The sequence below is a fragment of the Colletotrichum karsti genome (assembly GCF_011947395.1).
Source record: "Colletotrichum karsti strain CkLH20 chromosome Unknown Scaffold4, whole genome shotgun sequence".
In the NCBI taxonomy this organism is placed as follows: domain Eukaryota; kingdom Fungi; phylum Ascomycota; class Sordariomycetes; order Glomerellales; family Glomerellaceae; genus Colletotrichum; species Colletotrichum karsti.
This window is the reverse complement of record NW_024065904.1, coordinates 600,043-623,586: the sequence shown is the minus strand read 5'-3', so window position 1 is coordinate 623,586 and position 23,544 is coordinate 600,043. Positions and strand designations below refer to the sequence as shown.

The window sequence follows — 23,544 nt, the reverse complement described above, 5'->3', positions numbered from 1 at the left end:
GACATCCACCTACCCATACTCAACCTATCTCACTGCATTAGCCCCCTCCATGCCGTCTCCAAAGCTCACATCCCCTCCCAAACGAGAAGGCAAGAACGCGAATTTCCTCAAGTCGCAGCACTAAAATCCCCATACCCCCCTTCCGCCAACAGGGCATTCCCACCCAATCATCCGAACCCCCTCACAACCTCTCCAAACACCACCACGCAAAAAAGTGTGAACAACGACCCAAAGAAACCACGCTGGAGATTTCAAACACGACCACGCATGTCATGAATCCATACAAAGTGAAGAAGAGGGGAGGAAAGAAACGAAACAGAAATTGAGACCCATGCAATCACCATACAGACCAAAACCTGTAAGCGGGGCCGCGTTGCGTCTCTGGCAAACACTTCAAAGGACGTCTAGAAACAAACATGGCCCTCCCGTCCCATCGTCACACACGCGCTGGAACGCGCCGCTGGCGATGAATGCTTGATGACTCCTGCATATCGCCACGAAAGAGGGCTGCTTGCAAATCCAAAACCTGGTCTTTTGATTTCCGGTGACCCGTGACAGATGATAAAAGAGAGCATGGCCGTCGCCTCTGGTCTGCATCACTCCTCCTCTCCTTTGTCTCCCCTGAAGCCCGGGGCCTTCGATTCCATTCTCGCGATTTCTTTTCGTCTGCATCTCTGCGGATAATACCCTCCATACCCATCTTACATACCCTTCTTGAGCTGGACTCGCTTCTCTTCATATTCACTCATCACCACATCAGACAATATGCATCCCCTCTCGTTCCTCCTAATCCTCTTCGCCTCAACAGCCTCCGCCCTCCCCGCGACACCAGCGGACCCAACTTCCCCCTGCACAATGGCGACACAAACCTCCTCCCCCTCCCGCCCGCCAGCGCGCCCCTTCCTCCCGACCGGCGTCCCGATAGCCGCGCCCGACAACGGAGAAGAAGAAGGAGGAGAAGGACCACGCCAAGGTCCAGATCCGACCCCGTCCCCAATCTACACCACGATCCGCGCCCCCTCAAACTCCTCCTCCTCTTCCTCCTCATCCAACGGCACAGTCCCCTGCGCCTCCATGCGCAGACCGCTCCGTCTCGGCCCGGCCCGCCTGCACAAGAAACCCTCGCCCACAAGCATCACACCACCCGAGGAACAAGACGCAGTCGCCCCGGCCGCCGTCGTAGCAGCAGCAGCAGCCGCCGCCGTAGAAACACTAACAGACGGTCCCCGCGACTACGCCTCCCTCATCCCGCCCGCCCCCGGCGTCACCCCGCGCCCGGAGCCGAACCTGGCCGAGATGGGATACACCCAGACGACGTACTACTCGTGCGCGACGCGGGGCGTCTCGGTGCACTGCGGCTGGCACCGGCCGGTCATGGTGGCGCCGGCGAACAACGCGGCGGCAGCGGCCGGTTCGCGTGCCGGGATCGGGGCGGCGGCGGTGGTGGCCGGTGTCGTCGGGGTCATCATCGGCGGATGAGAATTCCTTTTGTTCCCTCCGAGCGTGCTCCCCGAATACGAATCGTCCGAGCCACGTCAGTCATCGCCCCTAAGCGCGCGTCCCCACGATGGATGTGGGAAAAATCGTCGGCAGGACCCGTGGGCGGACGCCGCGCGCTTCGATTTTACGCCGGGCAAATCTCCCCCGCCATGCGCGGGGTGTGGACATTGATGTCAGAGCGGGCGCGCGCCAAAACCTGTTCGGCCCTTTTTCTCCGAGATTCGGCCCTCCTCGATATGAAAGGGGGGATGGTTAAACTGCACAGCCCAGCTGGCTGGGTTCTTACGATGTCATGACCAGAAAAGATTTGATGAACTTACGTATGTGGCCTCACGGTCAGACGACGAGCCAGCCCTCTATTGTTCAGTAGTGACAGTTGCAGCACTGATGAGAGGGCGGGGTTTCCAGACAATTTCTTGTATATCATTTCAATACAACAACTATGGAAAGGGAAGAATGAAGACTACCGTTTGGCCCTGCCTTGCCCCGTCCTGCCCTCCATGTGAAAAAAAGAAGAAGATACAGTAATAAAACTAAAGAGACCACGTTCTTTTCTCGCCTTCTAAAAAGCTCGGGTATTTCAGAACAACACGCAGCATGGAAGAGAGAAAAGGGAAAAGTTTGTAGAAGAAACAAGGGCAGCCCAGGGTGGAGAAAAAGCATACAATGTGAAGTTCGAAAGGCCGCCTCCTCTTTTCCCGTGCTCCCTCTGCTCTCCGTATCAGCGTAGTTAAAAGCGTTACATTTGGTTAAAAACAAGATCCGTGCCTGGACCCGTGGGTGATGGTGTGATGATGACTCGTCGGTGTGATGCGTAGGTGAGTCCGCCTCTGCTGGTACGGCGGGACTTACTCAGCGCACCATTCGCCGAAGGCAGCTTGTCCTGCGTCCCCCGTCTGAGCTGTGGAGGAGCAGGTAGGTTTTCCGGGGCGGGTGATAGAATATGTGACACATTTGCCCTCGACTTGCTCGGTCCCGGAGCGGTCGATGCCTCGATGTGCATTCTGGAGTGGCCTGCGGGATAGGACATGGCGACGAGATGAGTGGATGGTGACGGATTGGTAGGCGGATAGTGGTTGGTCGTCAAAAGAGAAATCGGGTGGCGGATCGGATTGGGTGAAGTCGTGTCGTGCTCGTCGTCTACTTCTTGGCCGGAGCAGGGGGTGCCTTGACGTTGTTGGACAACCAGGCCAGGCCCTCGAGGAGACCCTCGCCGGTCGTCGCGCAACTGGGCACGACGTACCAGACCTTGTCTTTTAATTTGGAGAGCTGGAGGGCCTCGGTGACTTCTTGCGGCTTCATGGCTGTTGGGCATCGTCAGTCTCGCATGTCCTGTCGCGCCTTTGTTTGGCTTCTGGGGGGCCGTAACATACCTCCGTTGACATCCTGCTTGTTTGCAAACACCAGCAGCAAGCTGTCCTTCATTTCGCGGTCGTTGATGATCCTGTGAAGTTCGGCCTTGGCCTCCTCGATTCTCGCGCGGTCGGAGGAGTCGATAACGAAGATGAGACCTTGGGTTCCTGTGCGGCAGCAGTACTCGTTAGCGCAGTCCACCAACGGGTGGCAGGGGGACTTGGTGCTGGGGTCGTGAACTCACCGCTGAAGTAATGTCTCCAGAGGGGACGGATCTTGTCCTGACCACCGACGTCCCAGACGTTGAACTTGACGTTCTTGTAGGTGACGGTCTCGACGTTGAAGCCGACGGTGGGGATGGTGGTAACGTCCTGGCCGAGCTTGAGCTTGTACAGGATGGTCGTCTTTCCGGCGGCGTCGAGACCCAGCATCAGGAGGCGCATCTCCTTTGATCCGAAGATCTTGCCCATCATCTTTGAGAGTTGACCGCCCATTGTGAATATCGGTCGTGTGTGGTTCGTGTGTCGTGGAAAGAGAGATGGATGGTCGAGGCTTGGTGTTGTCGAGGATGGAGACTGGCGTGATGTGGGTTGGGTCGAGAGTCGGGTGTTTGGGAAAGGGGATGTCGCAACGTGTGACGGATCGCTCCTGGAATTTTTAGTCGGTCGGGTGGATTAAAGCGACGGGCAATTGATCGCCTCGAATGGTCGCGCGCACTCGGATTGTGCGGTTCGTCGTGGGAGAGAAGAAGGAGTGTGAGGTTGCGGTGTGTGTGTGTCTGACGGAGGAAAGTAGCTGGTGTCGTAAAACGGAGAAAAAATAAAAAAGCAACTTTGCGATCTGTTGGCGTTTGCCGAGTCGGGGATCGGAGGTTGGGGTCGAAATGGAGTAGCACCACCGCCGTCGCCGCTTTCTCAGTCCACCTGGGTAGAGTAGAGGCAGGGGGTAAGGTACAAAGCAGCTGGCGGTCTCATTCACTGTTGGGCTCTGGGAGGCTCAAAGGCTGGAGGCGATGAGGACGTAAGGCCAGACGGGATGCTGTGGTGCGTGGTGCATGGTGCTCGGGCGTTTGGCACGTATGGCAAGCCAAGGCGGCAGGTATCAAAACGAGCCAATTGACAGCTATATTTGGGACCAAATTAATGCTCCCGTCTTCCGAAACGAAGATGAGCAGATAAAGAAGGTGTGCAACCGAGTATGTTTGTGTGTGTGCCCGTCTAGAGCTGCCTTTGGTTGGATTGTTGGACTTGTAGGCTTATGCGTTTCAACATGCACTCAGGACTCAGCACATGTGTTCTCAACTCAGACTCAGACTCGGGCTCAGGCGAATGAGGTGATTCAGGGGGGATTTCCAGTTGCAGCAAGTGTAGCAGGCTGTCCTTCACATCGCCATCTGATCAATACGGTGGTTCCTTCGTAGAGATAGATACTAGGTCATGTATTATCTGTCCACCGTCCCTTCCTTGAACGGTACTTCATACGCAGAGGAAAGTGAGGCCGGTACGTACCGTATTTCGGTCCAAACGGGGAACATGCAAATTGCTGCGTACCAATGAGCGTCGTCAGGTACCTTTTCGCCGGTGGAGCCCAAACAAAACAGGGGCCCCTACTCTCGTTGCCGTTTTCGGGTTAGCGACGTCTGCACGTCCCCGACTCACTTCTCGGGCTCCCTCCAGCACCCAAGTCCCCATGGCCATGCAGGTACATGGCACCTCAACACGGCAGCCTGCCAAACAGCGCGGCATTCGCTAAAAAACCACATGCACGTGCCATGCCAGAGTCAGGGGCGTAATTTGACAGGAAGCCATCGACGCGACCTTCTTTTCTTTGACTTTCTTTCATTGCAGAGATTGACCAAGCTCCAGTATCACGAGGCAAGAGAAAACAGACCCTTTTCCACAGCCTTGTTGTTGACTCGACTCGTCGCTTCCATTGTATCCGTAAAAAAATATCTTGAACGGATTAGTACATTATTGGCCAATCCTTGCTTTAGCACCAATCTTTAAACTCCGTCCGGATCCGCCGCGTCATGAAGTCCCCATTGTTTGTTTAATGAGCCATCACGCGCATCAAGCCATCCCCGGGCCGTTTGATCTCGTTTGATCGAGCCCGTACCAATACGCGCGACGATCCCCGAACTCGACGCCCGTTACGGCTCTCGCTTGCCAATTCTGCAATGTCTTGTTTCCCGCTTCCGTCCAATATCCCCCACGCCCAATTCCCTTTCTATTCTCTCCCGCGGCTTATCCTCCCTTTCAAGGCTTGTAGTCCAGAACATAGCGCCGCTCCACCTGATGCGTAGTCGATAAATCGTTCTCGCCATGAAACTTGAGATTGACCGTCTTGCCGTCCGCCTCGGTGCCTACCACGTCCGCCGCGTAGAACGCCGTGGTCTGTGGATACAGCCCGAGCACCATTTTGCCCGCCTCCAACTTGGCGAGATTGTGCGTCTGGTTCTCCGGCGGGATCGGTATCATGGCCGATGCAAAAGTCTTGTACTCCTTGGGCTTGACGTTGTCCTCCGGCTCCACGTCCAAGCACTTGTACCGTCTGCTCTTGCCTTCCCCGATAATGCCCACCACCTCGCCGAGAATCCAGTCGTACGGGGCCTCGCCTTGCTGTGGCTCGTCCTTCTTGCGTTTGAACGCCACCTTGTCGCCCTTGGAGAACGACACTTTGCTCCGAGCTGCAGAGCCACCTGATCCTAACGCCCCCGACGAGGACCCGGCCGTGTTGCTACCCGTTGATCCCTGCGGCTCGACGCTGTCTGCCTTTGGCGGCATGCTGTCGCGGTTGCTCCCCCGGTCCCCGAACTTGCGCGAGTTTCCACCGATTGGGCTGGGGACGGGAGAGTCTCCGGCTCCGTCAAAGTCGTAGAGTGCCGCAGCTGCTGCGTCCCTGTTTCGCGTGGAACTGCCTGTACGTGACGATGTCGATGGCGGTGCTTCCGCCAACTCCTTGGCTTGTTGCACGGCCTTCAGAACTTGGAGCGTCTCTATCAGGCTTTTGATGTTGTTTGAATTGGTTTCCGAAAGCTTAACACCGGAACGACAATGCTGCTCCATCTTGTTGAGGTCGCCGCCCGAGGGTTTTCCACCATCTTTGCTGGCAACAGCAGCCTTCTTGTCAAGCTTAATGAGCTCGGCCAGGTTGTCGTTTTCTAGGTTGACGCCGGCGACGAGTTCTTGGATCTTCTCCTTTGCGTCCGCCCACATACTGACCTCCTCGCCATGGGCGTTGCCATTGTTTCGGTTGGAGCCGCGGCCACTGCGGTTTCTCTGGGACATCTTAGCCTGGAGAGATGACACAGGGCGAGGTTGGTTGGTCTTGGAAACACGTTTCTTCTAGGTAGGTGTCTTGGAAACAACCACTTCAGGGGAGGTATTCGCTTCCGGTCGAGGGATATCGGTGCCGGCAGCAGAGGCTTCGCCTTTGTCCTTGGAACTAGTTTCCGCAGTATTTTTTATGTTTGGCGGTACCTTGATTGTGACAATCTTCTGCTCTCGGGGTGTTCCGCTGGGCTTGGCTCCGAGGGTATCGACGTTGGTGGCAGCGGCAGAAAGCTCGTTCTCGCTACCTGGGGGCAGCTTGTTTGTGGCCTTGTTCTTCTGTTTTCTGGGCATCTTGACGTTAGTCTGGTGATACAATCATTGATTGACGGGATCGATGTTGACGATTGGAACGATGAGTGAGGTGTGATGGATGCAAGATGCGTGTAGAAGAGGGCTACAGAGGATGCCCAGACAACCCACACACAATGTGTCCTAAGTGCAGCTTGTCGAGGAAGGTCCGAAGACTGCAACTTACAGGGAAAGAGCAGCCAAAGGTGGTTATTGCTACCTATGTGGGCGCAGATCAGGTCGCAGTGGAAGCAATCAGGCAGGAGCCGCCTTCCACGGTCAAAAGCAGGGTATCTTAGAGAATGCTATACAAGAAGAGAGAATGCAAACATAATCGTTAGGGCATGACGAGCCTTTTCAAAGCGACTTATTAGGCTTTTGGCAAAATCTGGATTTCGAGTACCATGATAGACGCGACGAATGCGCCAAGGTAAGGAAAACGGTAATCGATATGGAGAGGTGCACGCAATGAAGATGGCAGAATGCGGGCGGTATCGGGTCATGACATGCGCCAGCTCGAGCTCCAGCTAACGCCTGTCATTGGTCATTTTTACCGTGACAGCTTGCAGTGTGGATTTCCGAAGTGGACCCGGTGGCAGGAGCTCTTGCTCTCCTCGTCCAATCAAACATTTTCAACTCACAGAGCACCATGCGGCCCGATCACTGCGCCGGACCCCGTGCTTATGCCGATCATCCCTTGGAAGGGGCCTGGTTCGTGTCCAGATCGTTGCGGGGTCCTCCAAGCTCTCCCTGACGTCAAATCGATGGTGGGGTGAACAGAAGCATTCCCAACTTAATTCTCACGACATCGCGTTCGTGTCTTCTTTGTGGCCCAGCTTCTGTCGCTCTTGTTTCTTTCTGGGCTTATTGTAGCTCTGTCGTCAGTATGGTCTTGCAGGTGCCTCTCTTCAGGCTCCAGTGCGGAGTCAACTCCTACGAATGGGGTAAGAAGGGAGAGGACTCGGCTGCTGCGCGCTTCGCGGCCACGACGCCGGCCGAAGGCTTCAGCGTCCAGTCCGACAAGCCATACGCAGAAGTAAGACATCGAATTCTTGGCCGCCACATTACAACTTACTGACGCCTCCAGCTCTGGATGGGCACCCACCCCTCGAACCCCTCAAAAGACCTCCAATCCGGCCGAACCCTCCTCGACCTCGTTCAAGACAATCAACAGCTCCTCTCCGCCCCCGTCGCCTCCAGATACGGCTCCAAGCTGCCCTTCCTCTTCAAGGTCCTCTCCATCAACAAGGCCCTCTCCATTCAAGCCCACCCGAACAAGAAGCTCGCCGGACAGCTGCACGCCCGCGACCCTAAGAACTACCCCGATGACAACCACAAGCCTGAGATGGCCATCGCCATCACCCCTTTCGAGGGCCTCTGCGGCTTCCGTCCTCTCGCCGAGATCTCTCACTTTCTTTCCACCGTACCCCCGTTGAGGAGCCTTGTGAAGGAGGACAAGGCCGACGAGTTCATCAACACGGTCAAGGGCGAGGAGGAGACCGAGTCCGCCGAGACCAAGAAGCGCAACAAGACTGCCCTGCAGCACGTCTTTGCCTCCCTCCTGTCCGCCACAAACGAAGAGATCGAGAAAGAGACGGAGCGCCTTGTCGCCCTCGCCAAGTCGGAAGGCAGCGACTTCGCAGGCGGCGGCGCAGGTGAAAGTGACGGCGCGACTCTGTCGGAGCTCATCATCCGCAACCACGCTGAATTCGGTGCAGACATCGGCTTGTTCGTCCTGTTCTTCCTCAACTACGTTAAAATGGAGCCGGGCGAAGCCATGTTCCTCCAAGCCGACGACATCCACGCCTACCTCTCGGGCGACATCATCGAATGCATGGCCGCCTCCGACAACGTCGTCCGCGCCGGCTTCACCCCCAAGTTCAAGGACGTACCCACGCTGGTCGACATGTTGACCTACAACTACGCCCCCATCGACGAGCAGAAGATGTCTCCCTCCGAGTACCCCTACGCCACCCTCAACCGCACCGCCTACAGCTCCGGGTCGGCGGTCATCCTGTACGACCCGCCCATCGACGAGTTCAGCGTCGTTCGCTCGCTGCTCAAGGGCGACGGCTCCAAGGCCACCTTCGACCCCCTCGAGGGCCCCAGCATCATCCTCTGCACGTCGGGCAAGGGCACCATCGCGGTCGGTCCCACCGTGGAGAAGATCAGCGAGGGCCACGTCTTCTTCGTGGGGTCGACGGCCGAAGTAGTGCTGCAATCCGAGGGCGGCCCGGATGACGAGTTCATTACATTCAAGGCGTTTTGCGAGATTGACGAGATGGCGGAGGAAAAGCTGTAAGAGCGACGGATACAACATACACCCACGCACCGTCCACGCGAAGTGGAGGTAAAACATACCCAGTATCAAATTATTCTTTGACGACACCTAGAAAACAAACACAAAGCACATAACGAGAGATGATATAATTATTTCAATTCCTGCCCTCCATGCAAGGCACTCCCGGTTCCGGCTAAGCTATGTGACCTTCCCATGAGATCCCCTTGTGCTGCTTCCTCCCCCGCACCATTCAGACACAGCTGCTGGACAACCCCCTGGGCCATATTAAGGCTACGACAGGCCCATGACCTCAGGATACATGAGAGGGGGGAATGAATAAAGGTTTGAAAGCAAAGGTTCTTCTGCCTGAGAAAAACAACATGGCGTTGTGTGGTGGTGGTAGTGGCGATGATGATGATAAGAAATGCTTACCCCTGACCCCCTTTTCGCGGGGGGGAGGGAACCAAACAGACCGTGAAGCAAAAACAGAAGACAATTTGTCAAGCCCAACGCAACGCCGTGGTACAATGAAAACAACCAAAAGGCAACTGAAAGGAGGAAAGAAAAAGCCGGCGATGCCCCGAAATTATCATGATAATACCCTCCTCTTTCGTGATGATGATGATGATGATGATGCCCCAACGTAAGTCATGCCAAATTTCCTTTTTTCTGTATCACCATAAGCCGGTCCCACCACCGGTATTTTTCCTTCCCATTGGGAGAGATGATGATGCTCTCCATATTCCCAAAAACAGAAATATTACAAGATGGTCCCTCCAAGCAAGGCCAAAAGCGAAAAAAAGAAAAAGCAACGATCGAACGGCAAACGGACTTTGCGGGTAAAAAGAAGCGAGGCGCGAACCAATAGAGAGAGGAAACCCGAACACCAGACCAGACCGAGAGGCATGAAGCAAGGGCAGAAGCAACCAACTTTCCTGTGTGTGCGTGTTCGGAACACGCCCAATGATATCCCGAGGAGCTTCATCCTTCTCTTCACCCCGAAGTGCTGGGGTCGAGACACGCGAGACGATGACATGTTGGGGGTGATTGGGTAGAGATGCCCGCTTCGGTTCCAAAGATAGACGCGGAGGCGGAATGCAAAGTGAGAGAGAGAGAGGATGACAGGGTCGGAGAGAGGTGGCTGAAGAACAATAGGGGAGAAGCCATACTCCGAGACAGCCACGTCGGAATCGAGAAGGGAGGGGCAAGCAAGCCGTTGGGCGACACGAGAGGAGGGGCTGTCGGCACATTGTTGGTCGCCTCCCCCGGATGGAGGGCGGGAACGGAACGGGACTGGGGGCGGGCGAGGCTCGGGTCGGGTAGCCGCATGAGAAACGAGGGAGGGGGAGGGGTCTAGTTCGTCCCAACGGGCCCAGCTCCAGCTCCAGCTCCCCTTGCATTTCGAATCCCGGTCCGGAGCGTTGGGTTTTGGAGGTAACCGACCCAAGCCAAGTCAACCCCCAATTCCTTCTTTCTCCGCCGCCAAGACTCGACTCTTTCCCTTCGATGATGTACGAGAAGGGGGGTCGGGCGCGCCACCAACCTATGCCGGTTCGCTAAGGCGTAGCAGCGCCGGTCGTCATCCGGGAAACGTTACGTTTCTGCTATATGAAGTGCAGGAACGGGCTTGCAGGGCGAGCCTTGGCGTGGGCTGTGTGTGTGTGCCAAAAGTCCGAGGCGTCGTACGTGATGTACGGCTGATGATGCTTGTTGGGGAGAATGTCGGTTGGTTGAGAAAGTGCATCTCTTCGACAGACGGACGCCACAAACCTCCCGTATTCCTCGGACGGAGGGTCGGATACGGATAAGATGCCTGTCAAACTCCCTTTGTTCAGGACGAACGAATGATGACGGCATGGCATGGTTTGCGGGTGTGTAGGTGACGGGTTGGGTGGTTGTTGGATGCTGGAAAAGACAAGCAAAGATGGAAAGGGGGGGCAGTAAAACAATGAACAAGCAGAGCAACGCAGGAAGTATACGAATCTCGGCGGCGCAGAGGCGGGGAGGGAGCCCCCTCCCCCTGCTCTTGTTCGCGCGCGCCTTGTCTCGAGTCCGACAGCTCCGGCCGAAGCGTGACTCAGGAAGCACTCAAGCTACCCGCGGACCGGCGTCCCGAGGGATGGTGATGTGAGTGGTGGTGGTGCGAATGCGGGTGCGGGTGCTGTGGCTGTGGCTGCTGCTGCTGCTCGCAGTCCTCCGACATGAGGGCGTAGGCCCCGACGTGGTGATGTCGGCCCTGGGCCATGGAGGCGGCGTACATTGCGGAGCTGGGCGTCGTGACGGTGTAGGTCTGGCCGTTGGAGAGGGAGCCGCCGGAGGAGGACGTCTCGCCGCTGCCGCGGCGGCCGGAGGCCGACGAGGAGCTGTCGGAGTATTTGTAGCTCAGGTCGGAGGCGGAGCCGTGGGTGCGGAGGGAGCTCTCGGAGGGGGTGAAGATGGAGTCGCCGCTGCTTGAGGACGGGGGGTATCCGGACATGTCGGCGCGGTGGTGGACGTGCGTCATTGAGGGGAGAGTGTGCGAGGGGGGAGGGTACGCGGAGACCGGGGAGGTTTCGTAGCTCGTCGTCACCTCGGAGACGGCGCTTGTCGGGGAGGGATTTGAGGAGGCGGGTCCTGAAGACTTGGTTGACGTCGAGGTCGCGTAGGACGGCGCCGAGGTGTCGGTGCGGTAGGCCAGGACGTTGGTCGTGCCGGGGAGGCGGGATGGGTTCGGGAGAAGACGGTCTGCGCCGGCATGAGGCAGGGACGCGGCCACGTTGGAGAGGGAGAAATTGGGGGCCTCCGGGGACACCGCCGCCGCGGCGGGTCGGTGGACGAGGGCTGCGCCGCTGCTTCCGTAGCCGTAGCCAGTTCCATCGGTGTTGACGTAGAGATCCGCGTTGGAGCTGGTCTTCGCTGCCGTCATGCGGTAGAGGTACGACGGGTCCTGGCTGTGATAGGGGTACGAGTATCCTCCCATGGTGGTGTAGTCGACGCTGGAGCCGTCGTCGGCGGGGTAAGTCGCCGGGGACGACCAGCTGGGCATGGAGGGGTAGTACTTCCCGGCGCCGTACGAGTATCCCGCTGTGGTAGGAGGATATCCGCCATGCGGAGCCCGCGGAAGACCATCGTGGATATCGGAGGCGTAGTGCGTGGGAGAGGCCGTGAGGGGAGAAGCGAGGGCGTGGTGGGCGTGATAGGCCCTCGCGGCCTTGAGCTCGTAGGAGAAGGTCTGGTCCGAAGGCTGGACCCAGGGTGCTTCTTGCGAGGCGACCTTGAGGTGAGGGTCAGTCTGATACTTGTAGTGAGTTTGTATGATCGAAGGGACTTACACGGAGGAACATGCAGTTGTCGATACCGGCGGCTTTGCAGTTCTGGCAAGGCTGTCCGTTGCCCGCGTCTCCGCTGCAGCGAATCTTGCGCTTCCGGCAACGGCCGCACTGTGGATCTGTCAGATCTTTCTTTTTCCCCGATGAGATATGCAAGCTCCCTTTTTCGTGTGTCTCCAGCTAAAACGATCTTTGGGATGGTTGCTTTTCGTCCTCCACCGAGTACGATAACATCAAACGCAGGAAAAGGGGGCCCATCAAGTACAAGGGCTCCCCGGTCCAAAGGAAAGAAGAAGCTCGGATGAAGAGACAAGAAAGCACTTACGGCAACGGCAATACGCTTGCGGGGCGGGGTGTCAGACTCGGGCTCTCGTTCAGTCATGGTCGATGTCCGCGCTTCGGAGGTGGATGAGTATCGTTGCTGGCGGTCGGAGTAGACGTAGGGCGGTTCGAGGCGGCTATATCTCCGTCCGTCCGGGTAGCAGGATGAAGTGACCATCGTTGCGGTTCGGTACGGCCTGCTTCCCTGAGGCTCTTCGGTTGTGGAAGATAGGGGGGGAATCAGGAGGAAAGGGCTGTTACAGGAAGCGAGGATGAGGCGGTGTTCTGCCCTCCCCTACGTCTTCTGTGATGACGAACGACGAACGACGTCGAGAGATGTTGTGAAAGCGTCTCGTTTCAGCAAGATGGGGTTTCGGGGTCGTTCATACAGGATCTCTTTCCTGCGTCGAGGGCTGGATTCCGGGGTAAGAGAAGAGTCAAGAGGTTCTTCTGGGGTGGTAGATCTTGCCGCGCCTCCTTGTCAGACGTGGATGTTTTAAAGAGAGAGAAGTGGTGATCACTTTCAGGAGGCAAGGAAGTGAAGACTTGAGAAATGTTTCACACGAAGGAGTGGAAAAAGGTAGATATGCTGGATGGAATAGAAAAGGAAAAAAAAGAGAATCGAGAGGAGTGAAGAAGCAGTTGCAGCCGGTTCGATGTTATACTGTCATCTGGGGTCACGGACTCTCCCGCCTCTGATTTGGCCGTGCTGGTGTTCGCTGTTTGTTGCCCCCTCCTTCATTATATCACATCTTGCCTATCTCGATATTCTCTGTCTGCTGGAGAAGTGACCAGATAGAGGCCCGGCCCTTGGAGATTGCGACAAGTCACTCTTCCTCATCAACCGTTGGTACACTCACTACCCCATGTTCGTCGTTGCGCCGCGCGCGCCCCCCCGTCCGTATTCCCGTCCTCCCCCCCTCTGGCGCGCCCCCAAGGAATTCAAGAGCAACAATCCACGACAGGTGTCATTGGACGGGTCCAAGGGCAAGCTGCTACGGCATTGGGGGGCAGCCCTTGTAATCGACCACGACCGACGTGGTGTGGGAAGTCTACTTTTTTTTCTCTTGCAGCGAAACCTGTGTGCGTGCTATGGTGGCACCGGACGGAAAGGTGCAGCAAGACAGGCATCAAGGGAAGACACCACACCAAGGCGCGGCTCCTGGCGATGCCAAACAAGCATGGCTATGAGCAGCAGCCAAGGAGCCTCTCGCTACCCCTCGTCGTTGCGGACCTCTCACATCAAAGTACGTACATACGACCCTGGTCTGGAGAATGAGGGAACAGAGCAAACGCCAGAGGCATGGAGGGGGGGCAAGAGAGAGCGCCAGGCTGAGCAGGGTTCAGGGGCGGAGTAGATCTGTAGGGCCAGCAGCGGGCGATCTGTACCATATCTTGTATGGGGGTCTGGGGTCTGGGCCAATCTGGGCCCAAGGAATCTTGCGTTGCGGCCGTGGGTGAACTTGGGGAGAGAAGAAGTAGGATTGGTCTAAGACCTTTTTGAGACTTGATAATTCTCAGCCGTACTTGGACTTGGGAACGGGACCCAATGAGACGCTCCTCGATATTCGTAAGCCGGGGGCAGAGACAGACGAGACTGATAGACAAGCAGGAAAGATCTCGTTGCCATCGCCACCATCCAACGTCAAAGCTTTACCGCCGAGACGAGACACCCCGACTGGCGAGGGAAGAGCATAGTCCACGCCTCTCTCGCTGCTGAAGATTTGCCGAGTTGGTGTAGTAACAAAAGCCAAACGGCGTATCGACGCTCGGTGCAAGTCGTCCAACGGCGAGCTCGAGATGTATTGGCTCGAACCATGCTTCAGCAACCAAAGAGCGTACATGTATCATGAAGACAGCCTAGCCACTGCTGTTGCTCGCCCCCAACCACTTGATGCCGCTGCTCAACAATCGTCAAGAGAGAAAACGGACCAAAGGGGATACAAGTCGATGTCTGCTTTGAGAAAAACGACGTCTGAAATGGGAAAAGTGCCCTTCCAAATGACACCAGAGAAGGGCTCGACAGCAAACAACCCTCTCTTGGTCGAGCGTCGTCGGGCAAAACGGCGGTTTCGGTCCCACTTGGGCAAACCCTCAATCTGATTGTCCGACCCTCTCACGATGCATCTGAACAAGCCGGCCTCGCCCCAATCGACAGCATGTATGAGGTAGGGTGGAGGGGTAAAGGTGGTACTCTGGCAGCGATGCACTCCAATCCAGGGTTGTTGCTGCGACGCGCAGAGATGGAAGGAACATGAGAATGCTGCAAGAGCTGAAGGTTACGTGACGCAAGCCATCGTCAATGAATACGCTTGTGGTGGGTGTCGCTGTTCTCCTGTGTGACTCTGCAGAGCAGCGGGCGGCAGAAATCCTTCCTTTGCTTGCATTGTGTAGACAGGAGACAGGAAGAGCCGAGAGGAGTGCGAGATCATACCGACCGCTCCAAAAACAAAATGAGAGAAATCGAGCATGGAGCATCAAGAGGTGCTAGCTTCTGCTTGTCCGTCTGCAAGTGACACCGCCCGTCGCTGCTGAAGAAAAATCATTTGCTGGCAACGTTAGAATGATGTGCAGAATTTTTTCTTTTCTGTCCGTTCGTTCGCTCGCCAAACATTGCGGCCAACGCACGTACAGATGTGATATGCCCGGTCAACGTTGGGAGAGAGAACTGACACCGAGAAAAGTACCATGCTGAAATGGTCGTCATCTGCAGCAGGATGATCCAATCTGGTAAACGCATCATCGCCTATGCCAGCCGGCAGCTTCCCCGGAGCATTCTATCGGACGAGACTGTACAGCTGGCAGTAGCAGGAAATGATACGGCCGGGCAGATCCAAAGGTCGCATTCGGTATGGTCGCTCGGTTTTTGCTGTCAGGCGATTGGACTGCATGAATGGGCCGCCGCGAAGGCCGCCGAACACTCACCTCACCTCACCTCGCCAGAGGCCGCGGAGGCGGCCACTTGGCTCAAGGGGAAAGCTGCCAAACAAGTCGTGTGCGTTGCACCATCAATCTTGAAGCAGGCTGTGGTGGTGCAGCTGTTTTTTTTGCAGCCTCCCCCTCTCCGTCTGTATGCCCATTGATGTCGTTTCTGCAACTCCAAATCCGAGCCCGGCACCCCTCGTCCGCCCGCAGATTATGACAATCCGGAACTTGGCAGCATGGTTGGGCCTCCACGAACGTTACAATTCCGAACTGCGGCGCGGCCTTGATGAACAAAGAAGACGGATATGGTGGGAACAGCTCGACGCACAACACGCGGGGTTGAGCAACGGACAAGAATAGCAGCAAACGGCACCGCGGGCGGCTGAGGCACGTAAGAAGGTGTGTGTGGCTCCCTCCCTCCCGCTTCTGCGTTGCCGTTGTATTATCCAGGCGCGGCGAGGCCCACGTACATCCGTGACAGCACGCTTGCAAGCTTTCTCTTCCCACACTGCGTCCGCCTGCGTCCGCGAGACCCCACCCCGGAGCGAGCGGTCAGCACCTGGAGACGGCCGAAGACGTTGATGATGAAGGAAGAAGATGCAATGCTACGTTGTCCGATATCCCATGCAACTGAATCAGGGGCAGGCGAATGTCCTGCAGGAGTTTTGATGAGTCGGTCGTCCGTAGCGGCGTCGCAGAGCATTCGCTGTCTCTTCAGGAACCGGGAGGCAACTTGGTTTCCACGCTCATGCTCGAAGCCGACGGACCATGTTCATCCTCTGAACCCTAACGTCCGTAATAGCGTCGCATTTTTCGGGGGCCCTTTTCTCTCGGTCCGCATAGAAGCTTTCCCCCCATACCGACGAGTGTGCGGGCGACAGAGTCGAATGGAGCCGTCACGGTACAAGTGCTCAGAGAAGATCCGTCGTCTGACGGGGTGCGAGGGCGAGGGCGAGGGCATGGACGAGGACGAGGACGAGACCACAAGCTCTCTCGATCAAAATCCGTGCGCCACATGAGCTTATTGCTGAACCTCCCCGGCAGCGCGCGGCAGATGAGACATGGCCTCACCTCGCTTCTATGATTACTTGAATCGACAGGTCTCGCGGGTAAACCTGGCGCTCGAGAGGTCCTCGCCGCAATCCTAAGACACCAAAGAAAGACGCACTCGGTGGGTTGAGGGCTTCGAGAGGGCAGTTCGTATCGAAAGTCGACTGAGGAGCCTGCTGGCAGTGTCGTACAACGTCAGTACTGATATCATGCACGAACGTAGACCAGCGAGGTGAGGACGTTTCGACGATCAGGCTGTTGCAACGCAGATCCGCCCTCCGCCTCCATGCCGGATATTTCTTGCGTGTTGTGCGTGCCTGGCTTCATGATGGGAAGGCAGCTGGCATCAACCCACATGGCTCTCGATGGCCGGCTCTGTCAACGGAAAATTTCGCCAGCCATCCCCGGGGCGCTGCATGTCCCCTTCCAAAGTGTCAATCGTTGCCAGAGCCGGCCCCGGCCCCTTCATGCAGCTATCCGTCGCACCCATGACACAAGCCCGTAAGCGATTGGGCCAGCTCCCAGGAACACAATGTCATCTGACAAGCACACAAGCCATAATGAGAGCGGCCATGCCCGGGGCAGATGGAAAGGGGTCCGCTCAAGGTGAGGAAAAAGCCACCAAGCCAGGCACCAAAGAGGCGCAGAGTACGAGCCGATCCGGCTGCCTCCACTATCCGTTGGGCGATGAGGAGCGTCATGTCAAGGGTCTAGGTCGTCGAAAGTGTACCCACGTGCTTGGCTTTGATAGATACTACCAACGAAGACGTTTGGGGATGGTTTTGTCAGCCAAAAGTCTAGACTTGAAAGGAATCGATCGGCCTTCTCCACCAGCCAGCAGCTTATCATCTCCAGACAGGTCAAGCTCGGAGAGTAACACGGCTGATGAGATTTGCCATCATGTCTCTTGCTGAGGACGCTCCCGTTACACAGGCTCGTCGATACCTGCCGGCCTGCCTGCCTGCCTTGGGGGAAAACCACAACTCTTCTGCAGAGGGACTCGACATGCTGTCACTTTTCTCATCCTGTGTGACGTTAGCGACTGATGCAACGGGGCGTCGGGGAGCTGAGAGACCTACTCGAGAGACCGCCATGGTGGCCGCTGGCACTGATGCCGTTGTCATGGGTCGATGGGGTTGCAGTCGGCATTAAAAGATATATTCTCCACGATAAAGGGATCGGTCGTTGTCGGATGTAGGTGACGAAGACCTCGAGCTTAAGATATCATTCTCACCCGACGAAACCTGGTCGTGGGAACCTCGAAACCCCCCCCCATGTGGCCAGCTGAAAGTCTGAGGATGTGACCGGACGCTCCTCTGACAGGTCGAGACCGTTGTTACACGCATGCCCGGCCCTGCGTGCGAGTTCCAGAGATGGGCTGTCCTTGGTCCATCGCCCGTCTGGATGCCGCCAAGGCGTACAAGAGGCAAGTTGAAGATATGACAACTGACAGATGACAGCTTCAATCAAACGAGGGCGGCTAATGTAGCCTTCCTCCGCGGGCCTCTCTGATGTGCACCGATCCCCACTTCCGCGGTTGTCTTCCGAACGCTTACGTGCAGCTCATGCAAGTCGAAATGGCTCCGGGGGCATGTTTTGCAAACTCAACGGCGAAATACTGAGACATTCTATCGCTTCGAGCAAGTCATTCGCCCTGTGCGACATGAGGAAACGTCCCAGAATCATGCTGGAGATGACTTCCTCCTCCCCAACTTACCCCCATCTCCCCATCCCCCACGTCCGGACTCCTGGCCAACAAGAGATGCAACCGAGATGCTAGGGTGCGGGTTGCCGTGGCCGCATCTCGACAGGTCAACGAACTTTTCATGAAACACGAGCCTTACGCGGGCGGCAGTGGCAACGTCGGCGTCAATTGAAGTATTTTTTGGGTGGCTACATTTGTTGTCGACCGCGCTGCTGCGAGCTGGCTGGCGGTGACGGGGGGTATTCTGATCTGCTGTTGTGATGTCGAGGTTGAAGAGAAAGAAGGAGGAAGCGCGAGCTCGCACTTGACTCCGCTATCTTCGTCTATCCCCGTCTCGATCCCTACCTCGATTCCGATTATCATAATCTCTGCGGTCTCTGCGACCCGAGTCCCGATCGTCGCGTCGCCGGTCGTGGTGATCGTACCGCCGTCCGGTATCCCGATCATCGGATCGGTATCGATCTTTGTCTCCCCTCCTGTCCCTGTCCCTGTCTCTGGGTCGTCCGGGGCTTCGACTTCGCCTTCGGGCCCTATCTGATCTGGCGTGATCTCTGGCGTGATCTCTGGTCTGCTCCGGTTCTCGTTTGGGCTCAGACTTGCGGTGGCTATCGCGCTCTGCGCGGCCCTTCATCTCCTCATCTCCGTACACAAGATCGTAATTGTCGCCATCCCGCTCATATACGTCACGGTACTGTCTCCGCTTCTCAAGCTCGTCAACTCCTCCCCATCCGCCCTTCGAAGCGTGTTTCCTCCGCTTCTGGTTGGTATCGTCTCTCCAGACCTGGCTCAGCTTGCTCACACTCTGCGAGAAGTCGACGTGAATACGGCGGTCGTCAATCAAGACGTCTTGCATTTTGAAGTATGCGGCCTCGCAAGAAGCCTTGTCCGCGTACTCGATGAAGGCGTACTGAAGACTGTCGCCCGTTTTGGCGTCACGGATGACCTCACAACTGAGAATCTTGCCAAACCGGCCAAAGATGAGCTCCAAGTCGGCATCCGTGGTGACGGGATTGAGCTTGCAAACAAAGAGGACGTTCTCGGGAGGGGCGACCTCGGCAAATGGCAAATCACCCATCATTTCCAGAGTGAGTGCCTGTGCCCGCGCCTCCCTGTCCCTCCGCCGTTTCTCAACAGCCTCCTCGTCCATGTCGTCATCCTCGTGCAGGGCAGCTTCGTCTGCAATACGCACGGTCTCGAGTTGTGCCTTGCTCGGAGGAGGCGAGCCACTGGGTTCTCGCAGCTCAGGGGGATCGGGGTAAGGGTCGTCCAGGATGATGGTGTGCTTGATTCGGATGTCGATGAGAGGGTGTCCTTTGTCGTCGACGATGGCCTCGTTAATCTTTTCTAGCACGTCGAAGCCCTCGACGACCTTGCCGAAGATGGCAGCCTTGCCATCCAAGTAGTCCGTCTCCTCGCCCAGAGTGACGATAAACTGCGAAGCTGCTACGCGGGTATCGGGGTCCGACTCGAGGGGCGCGGTAGCCATGCTCACGGTGCCGCGTTCGAGGTGCTTGAGCTTCGGGTGGAAGACGGCGGGGAACATCTTCTGCTTGGCGTCGCCGGAGAGCAGACCCCATATCGAGGTGCCTCCATCGGACTCTTTGGACAGCGGGCCCAGAGGGTCACCGGTCTGGAACGAGAAGTTCTTCTGTACGGAGTGGATTGGTGAGAAGTTGTAGTACTTGACTTTGCAGAGCTTCAAGAAACTGTCGCGCTTTGTGGTTAGCTGAGCAAGAGCTTGGTAGCGGCGCATGCAAAGACAAGGGACGGTGCTGACTTACTTTTCGCAGAGCTTCGGGGCGTAGTCGACCAGAAGGTCAATCACGATGTCGCCGGAGCTGGTCTCGAGAAGGACCGACATGGCGGCGGTGGTTTGGTGTCGTTGTCGCGCGTACTGGGGCGGCGGTATTCAGCGTCGTTATCGTGAGATGTGGCAATGACGTCGGCTTGCTCGGGCGGCTGTGCGCACGTAGGTATCAAAGGAGCTGATGTTGGCGCCAGGCGTCGTATCCGGAGCTTTCCAGAACTTTTTTTGCGCCACGAGCTAATCAACACAGCCTCGGCCAAACGAAGGAAATGGCCTTCTCAACACGAGAGATCTCGAGCCTCGAAGCTTTCGCCCGGCAGGAACAGCTACGTAAGCGAAGCGTCGGTGGGGTGGTATCGCGTGGTCGGATCGCTCTTCTGGAATGTTTGCGGTCGACGGGAATTGGTGGAAGCAAACACGATCCACGAGGCAACGCAACGGGCAGGAGAGACACGGCACGGCCTCGTCACATAGTGTCATTTTCTATCAAGCGCGGCGATCTGTACTGTACACCCTAATCCGCGAATCAAAAGGGGTTTCGGCTCCGCGAGGTCCACCTGCTCCATTATTTTGAATTTGGAGCTTTGGAGCTTGGCCGATTGGGTCGGTCTTGGGAGATTTCCTGAGATTTTCCAATTTTGTTTCTTTTGATTGCTTTTTTCGGTCCTGGGCGTTGTACGTAATTTCTGGCACTTTTTGTGGTGATTTTCGGTATTCCCGTACTCTGTATCTGTACCTGCTGGGCAGAATACTCAGACCGGCTGCATGCATCACGAAGATCTCCCGTCATGCTCGAACCACATCCACATGTTCATGAGACACAAATGGACGAAGAAAGTGTGTGAAGATGTCTTCATCCACACTTTATCACGGAAGGCAGGGCAATTGACGGTAAGGGGTTTAAGCTGGTAGATTAGCACCCTGTTGCTAATTAGCCGCTTTTAGCGGTGAGTGCGTAGAACCGGATATTTGAATATGTCACTTCATCAATATTCACAATGAAATCGTAGCGAGTTGAAGAGGTAGAATAGGTAAGTACTTTGGGTCGTGTCGGTCATTACAAGCTCTATGTCTGTGGTATCCTACAACCGCCAAAATAATACTGTTGAAGAAGAAGAAGAAAAGGCGCTCAGGACGTCAAACTGTGTTGACCAAGTCCTCGCCGGTGTTGAACAGCCAAAACATAAGGTTCCCTCGGGCGAATGCTGAAAAAGGAAAGAAAAGAAAAACACAAATGGTATTCGCCCGTATGCAGCCAACTTTTTGTCCCGTGGTTTGCATGCCATGCCATGCAATGCCTTTGCCCATTTGCCTGTTGCCATGCCTTTCTCGGCAGGTCGGCTTTGATTTCCCACTCCCCAACGCCATTCGAGCAGGGTAATGATGATTTTCCCTGTCGTTTCCCAAGTCCAAGTGCTGAAAAAACACACAATCAATGTCCCTTCCCACAGAATATTAGGTTATTCTTTTGCGTTTGCGCCGCGCTGTTTTGCCGATCAAAAAGAGTTACGTAGGTAGTACGTAGGTGGAAACACACACACTATCGCACCCACAACGACCGACTCTTCAAGGCGCGCTCTTACGTCGTCGCTCGGAGCGAAGCTCTCTCTCCGTGTCCATCAGGCGGCACTGAACCCACATGCGGAACGAGCTGTCGCTCCGCACCTGTTCGCAGTTGAGGAGCTCCATCAGGGCCCGCTTCATGCCCTCGTTGACGTCGAACAGGCGCTGCTCCTCCTCCGCGACCGCCCAGATGGTCGTCTCGTCCGCGATCGGAGCCAGCGAGCTGCTCCGCCGCGCCTTAGGCGACGAGAGCGACGAGCGCCGGCTGCGGCTGTGGTGTCTGCGCCCGGACGACGACGGCGACGGCGCCGCGTTGGGGTACTGCCCGAAGGGGGAGCAGGCGCTGCGGGTCGGTGATACCGACGGAGAGGAGGCGAGGGAGGTGTTGCAGGTGTTGATGTGCCGGATCTGGTCCAGGTGTTGCCGGAGCTCCTCGTGCTGGGACTGCAGAGCGAGGTATTGTTGCAGGGCGAAGTTGGAGGAGGTCTGCTCCTGGGAGAAGGGGGATGTGCTCGGGGCGGCCATTTTTGGTGATGTTGTTAACGGGTGTGGTAATTGTAATGTGCAGGTGAGATGTCTGTGGGCTATTGACGAGCCCATCGGAAACCAGTGAGGTTGAAATATGTTTTTGAAGCTGGTTGTGGGCTGATGGTGTTTTAAAACTGGTAGACGAGGACGGTGTTCGGAGCGTCGTCGGTGAATGATGTGCTCGTGTAATCGAGTGGAGCGAGTAACGATGTCGTCAATGTACGGATAGTGAAAGGCAATCGGGACCGTAGCGGTTCTCAGTGAAGAGCTGGATATATACTATCCGAGTCGTTGTGGTGAATTGGTGTTGAGTAGTTCTCCAACGGTGACACGGCGGCTGGCGTCTGATAAGGAGTAGGAAAGGTCTAGTCGACGGTGAATGGCTGGGAAACAGAGAGCGATTGACTCGTGGTTTGGTTTGGCCCGATGGTTCGAGGAGCAGCAGCGTGCGTTCGAGTACTAATACCAACCAAGGTGTGGTGGTACCTTGGCTTCCCTCCTTGCTCCGTCGATGGGCGTCGATCACAGGTGGAGCGGAGCCGACGTCCTTTGTCTCCTTTCAAATGAACCCCCCGTTGGCGTGCAAGAGAACAAGATGGCGGACTGGGGCGCCGGCCGTTGGTGACTTGGGGCCTGGTCCGACTTGCGTGGGTTGGCGGGGGTCTTGCAGCCAAACGTTCCCCTCAGATGTCGGTAATAAATGTGAAAAAGAGGAGTAGGGATGCAACGACTGATCAAGGCGTGCCCGCTGTCGAGCAGATGTTTGGTCAGAGATTGAGGCCCTTCTGGGGAAAGCGATCAAGTAATATGTAGCTAAGAGCACCTGCGTGGTGTGCCTCTTTTGCAGTTTGCGGTGTGCACGTCCGATGCAGCAGGATAAGGGCCGGTTCGGTAGTGTAGGTGAGAGAAGCTCCTCAACTGGTTCCTCAACTGAGCGCCGAGCCGAGATCTTTCTGTTTTTATCAATAGTGTAGTAGGTCGGGTAGAGGTAGTTGTGGATGGGACCCGGAAGGGAATAAGCGGAGAGTGACGAGATAAGGTAATGCGGCGGCGTGACGGAAGGGAACCAGAGACCGACTCTCAGACTCTGTCAGAAACTGGAGATGAGAGACTCGACTGAACAGAGACAAGACACGTTGGATGACCCTGTGTTGCAATAATCAAATCTTGGACTCCCTCGTGGACATGGACCGTTCAAGTGGCGCCGAATAATAGCTGAAAGCCACGGCGTTTAACACGCGCACTAGGAAACTGGGATGTTTGGATATTCCAACGGGTTTTTGTGTGTGTGGTCGATGGCGAAGCTGGTCGAGTTGTGCGTGCGTCCCACTGCTAATAAATACAACGTACGGCGTACCCGCGATGTGAGAAGCCAAACAGGGACTGGTGCCCGGTAGTCAGGAGAAAAGATACGCAAGCTAGGTGCGGTAAGAGGACTAGGGAAGACGCCGGCCGACAACCGAATGGTGGTCTGGAAGCTTTTCCGCTGGACACTGATGCTTTTCAGGTCTGTCGTCTAAGAGTCAAAGCCAAACGAGAACTAAAACTTTGCTAGCTCTCTGGTGTGATGGTTTTACCGCCGT

At 56.3% G+C, this 23,544-nt stretch overlaps 7 protein-coding genes across 7 annotated transcripts; 2 read left to right on the top strand and 5 right to left on the bottom strand.

Annotated features, from left to right (window-relative positions):
- Window positions 1–765: 765 nt before the first annotated feature.
- On the top strand, window positions 766–1,479 carry CkaCkLH20_01719 (uncharacterized protein; the record flags this gene model as incomplete). The annotated part of the gene is made up of 1 exon (XM_038884438.1): window positions 766–1,479. The coding sequence occupies one exon, from the start codon at window positions 766–768 to the stop codon at window positions 1,477–1,479; it is 714 nt and encodes a 237-aa protein (XP_038750138.1).
- A 1,161-nt stretch (window positions 1,480–2,640) lies between these two features.
- Window positions 2,641–3,347, bottom strand: CkaCkLH20_01718 (uncharacterized protein; the record flags this gene model as incomplete). The annotated part of the gene is made up of 3 exons (XM_038884437.1): window positions 2,641–2,804; window positions 2,874–3,020; window positions 3,098–3,347. The coding sequence occupies 3 exons, from the start codon at window positions 3,345–3,347 to the stop codon at window positions 2,641–2,643; spliced, it is 561 nt and encodes a 186-aa protein (XP_038750137.1).
- Window positions 3,348–5,108: 1,761 nt separating this feature from the next.
- CkaCkLH20_01717 (uncharacterized protein) lies at window positions 5,109–6,476 on the bottom strand (the record flags this gene model as incomplete). The annotated part of the gene is made up of 2 exons (XM_038884436.1): window positions 5,109–6,131; window positions 6,333–6,476. 2 exons carry the CDS (start codon window positions 6,474–6,476, stop codon window positions 5,109–5,111), a joined length of 1,167 nt encoding a protein of 388 aa, XP_038750136.1.
- An 883-nt stretch (window positions 6,477–7,359) lies between these two features.
- CkaCkLH20_01716 (uncharacterized protein) lies at window positions 7,360–8,775 on the top strand (the record flags this gene model as incomplete). The annotated part of the gene is made up of 2 exons (XM_038884435.1): window positions 7,360–7,509; window positions 7,561–8,775. 2 exons carry the CDS (start codon window positions 7,360–7,362, stop codon window positions 8,773–8,775), a joined length of 1,365 nt encoding a protein of 454 aa, XP_038750135.1.
- A 2,056-nt stretch (window positions 8,776–10,831) lies between these two features.
- On the bottom strand, window positions 10,832–12,561 carry CkaCkLH20_01715 (uncharacterized protein; the record flags this gene model as incomplete). The annotated part of the gene is made up of 3 exons (XM_038884434.1): window positions 10,832–12,007; window positions 12,066–12,173; window positions 12,388–12,561. 3 exons carry the CDS (start codon window positions 12,559–12,561, stop codon window positions 10,832–10,834), a joined length of 1,458 nt encoding a protein of 485 aa, XP_038750134.1.
- Window positions 12,562–18,376: 5,815 nt separating this feature from the next.
- CkaCkLH20_01714 (RNA recognition domain-containing protein) lies at window positions 18,377–19,924 on the bottom strand (the record flags this gene model as incomplete). Its single annotated transcript, XM_038884433.1, has 2 exons — window positions 18,377–19,769; window positions 19,845–19,924. 2 exons carry the CDS (start codon window positions 19,922–19,924, stop codon window positions 18,377–18,379), a joined length of 1,473 nt encoding a protein of 490 aa, XP_038750133.1.
- Window positions 19,925–21,436: 1,512 nt separating this feature from the next.
- CkaCkLH20_01713 (uncharacterized protein) lies at window positions 21,437–21,958 on the bottom strand (the record flags this gene model as incomplete). Its single annotated transcript, XM_038884432.1, has 1 exon — window positions 21,437–21,958. One exon carries the CDS (start codon window positions 21,956–21,958, stop codon window positions 21,437–21,439), a length of 522 nt encoding a protein of 173 aa, XP_038750132.1.
- Window positions 21,959–23,544: the final 1,586 nt, after the last annotated feature.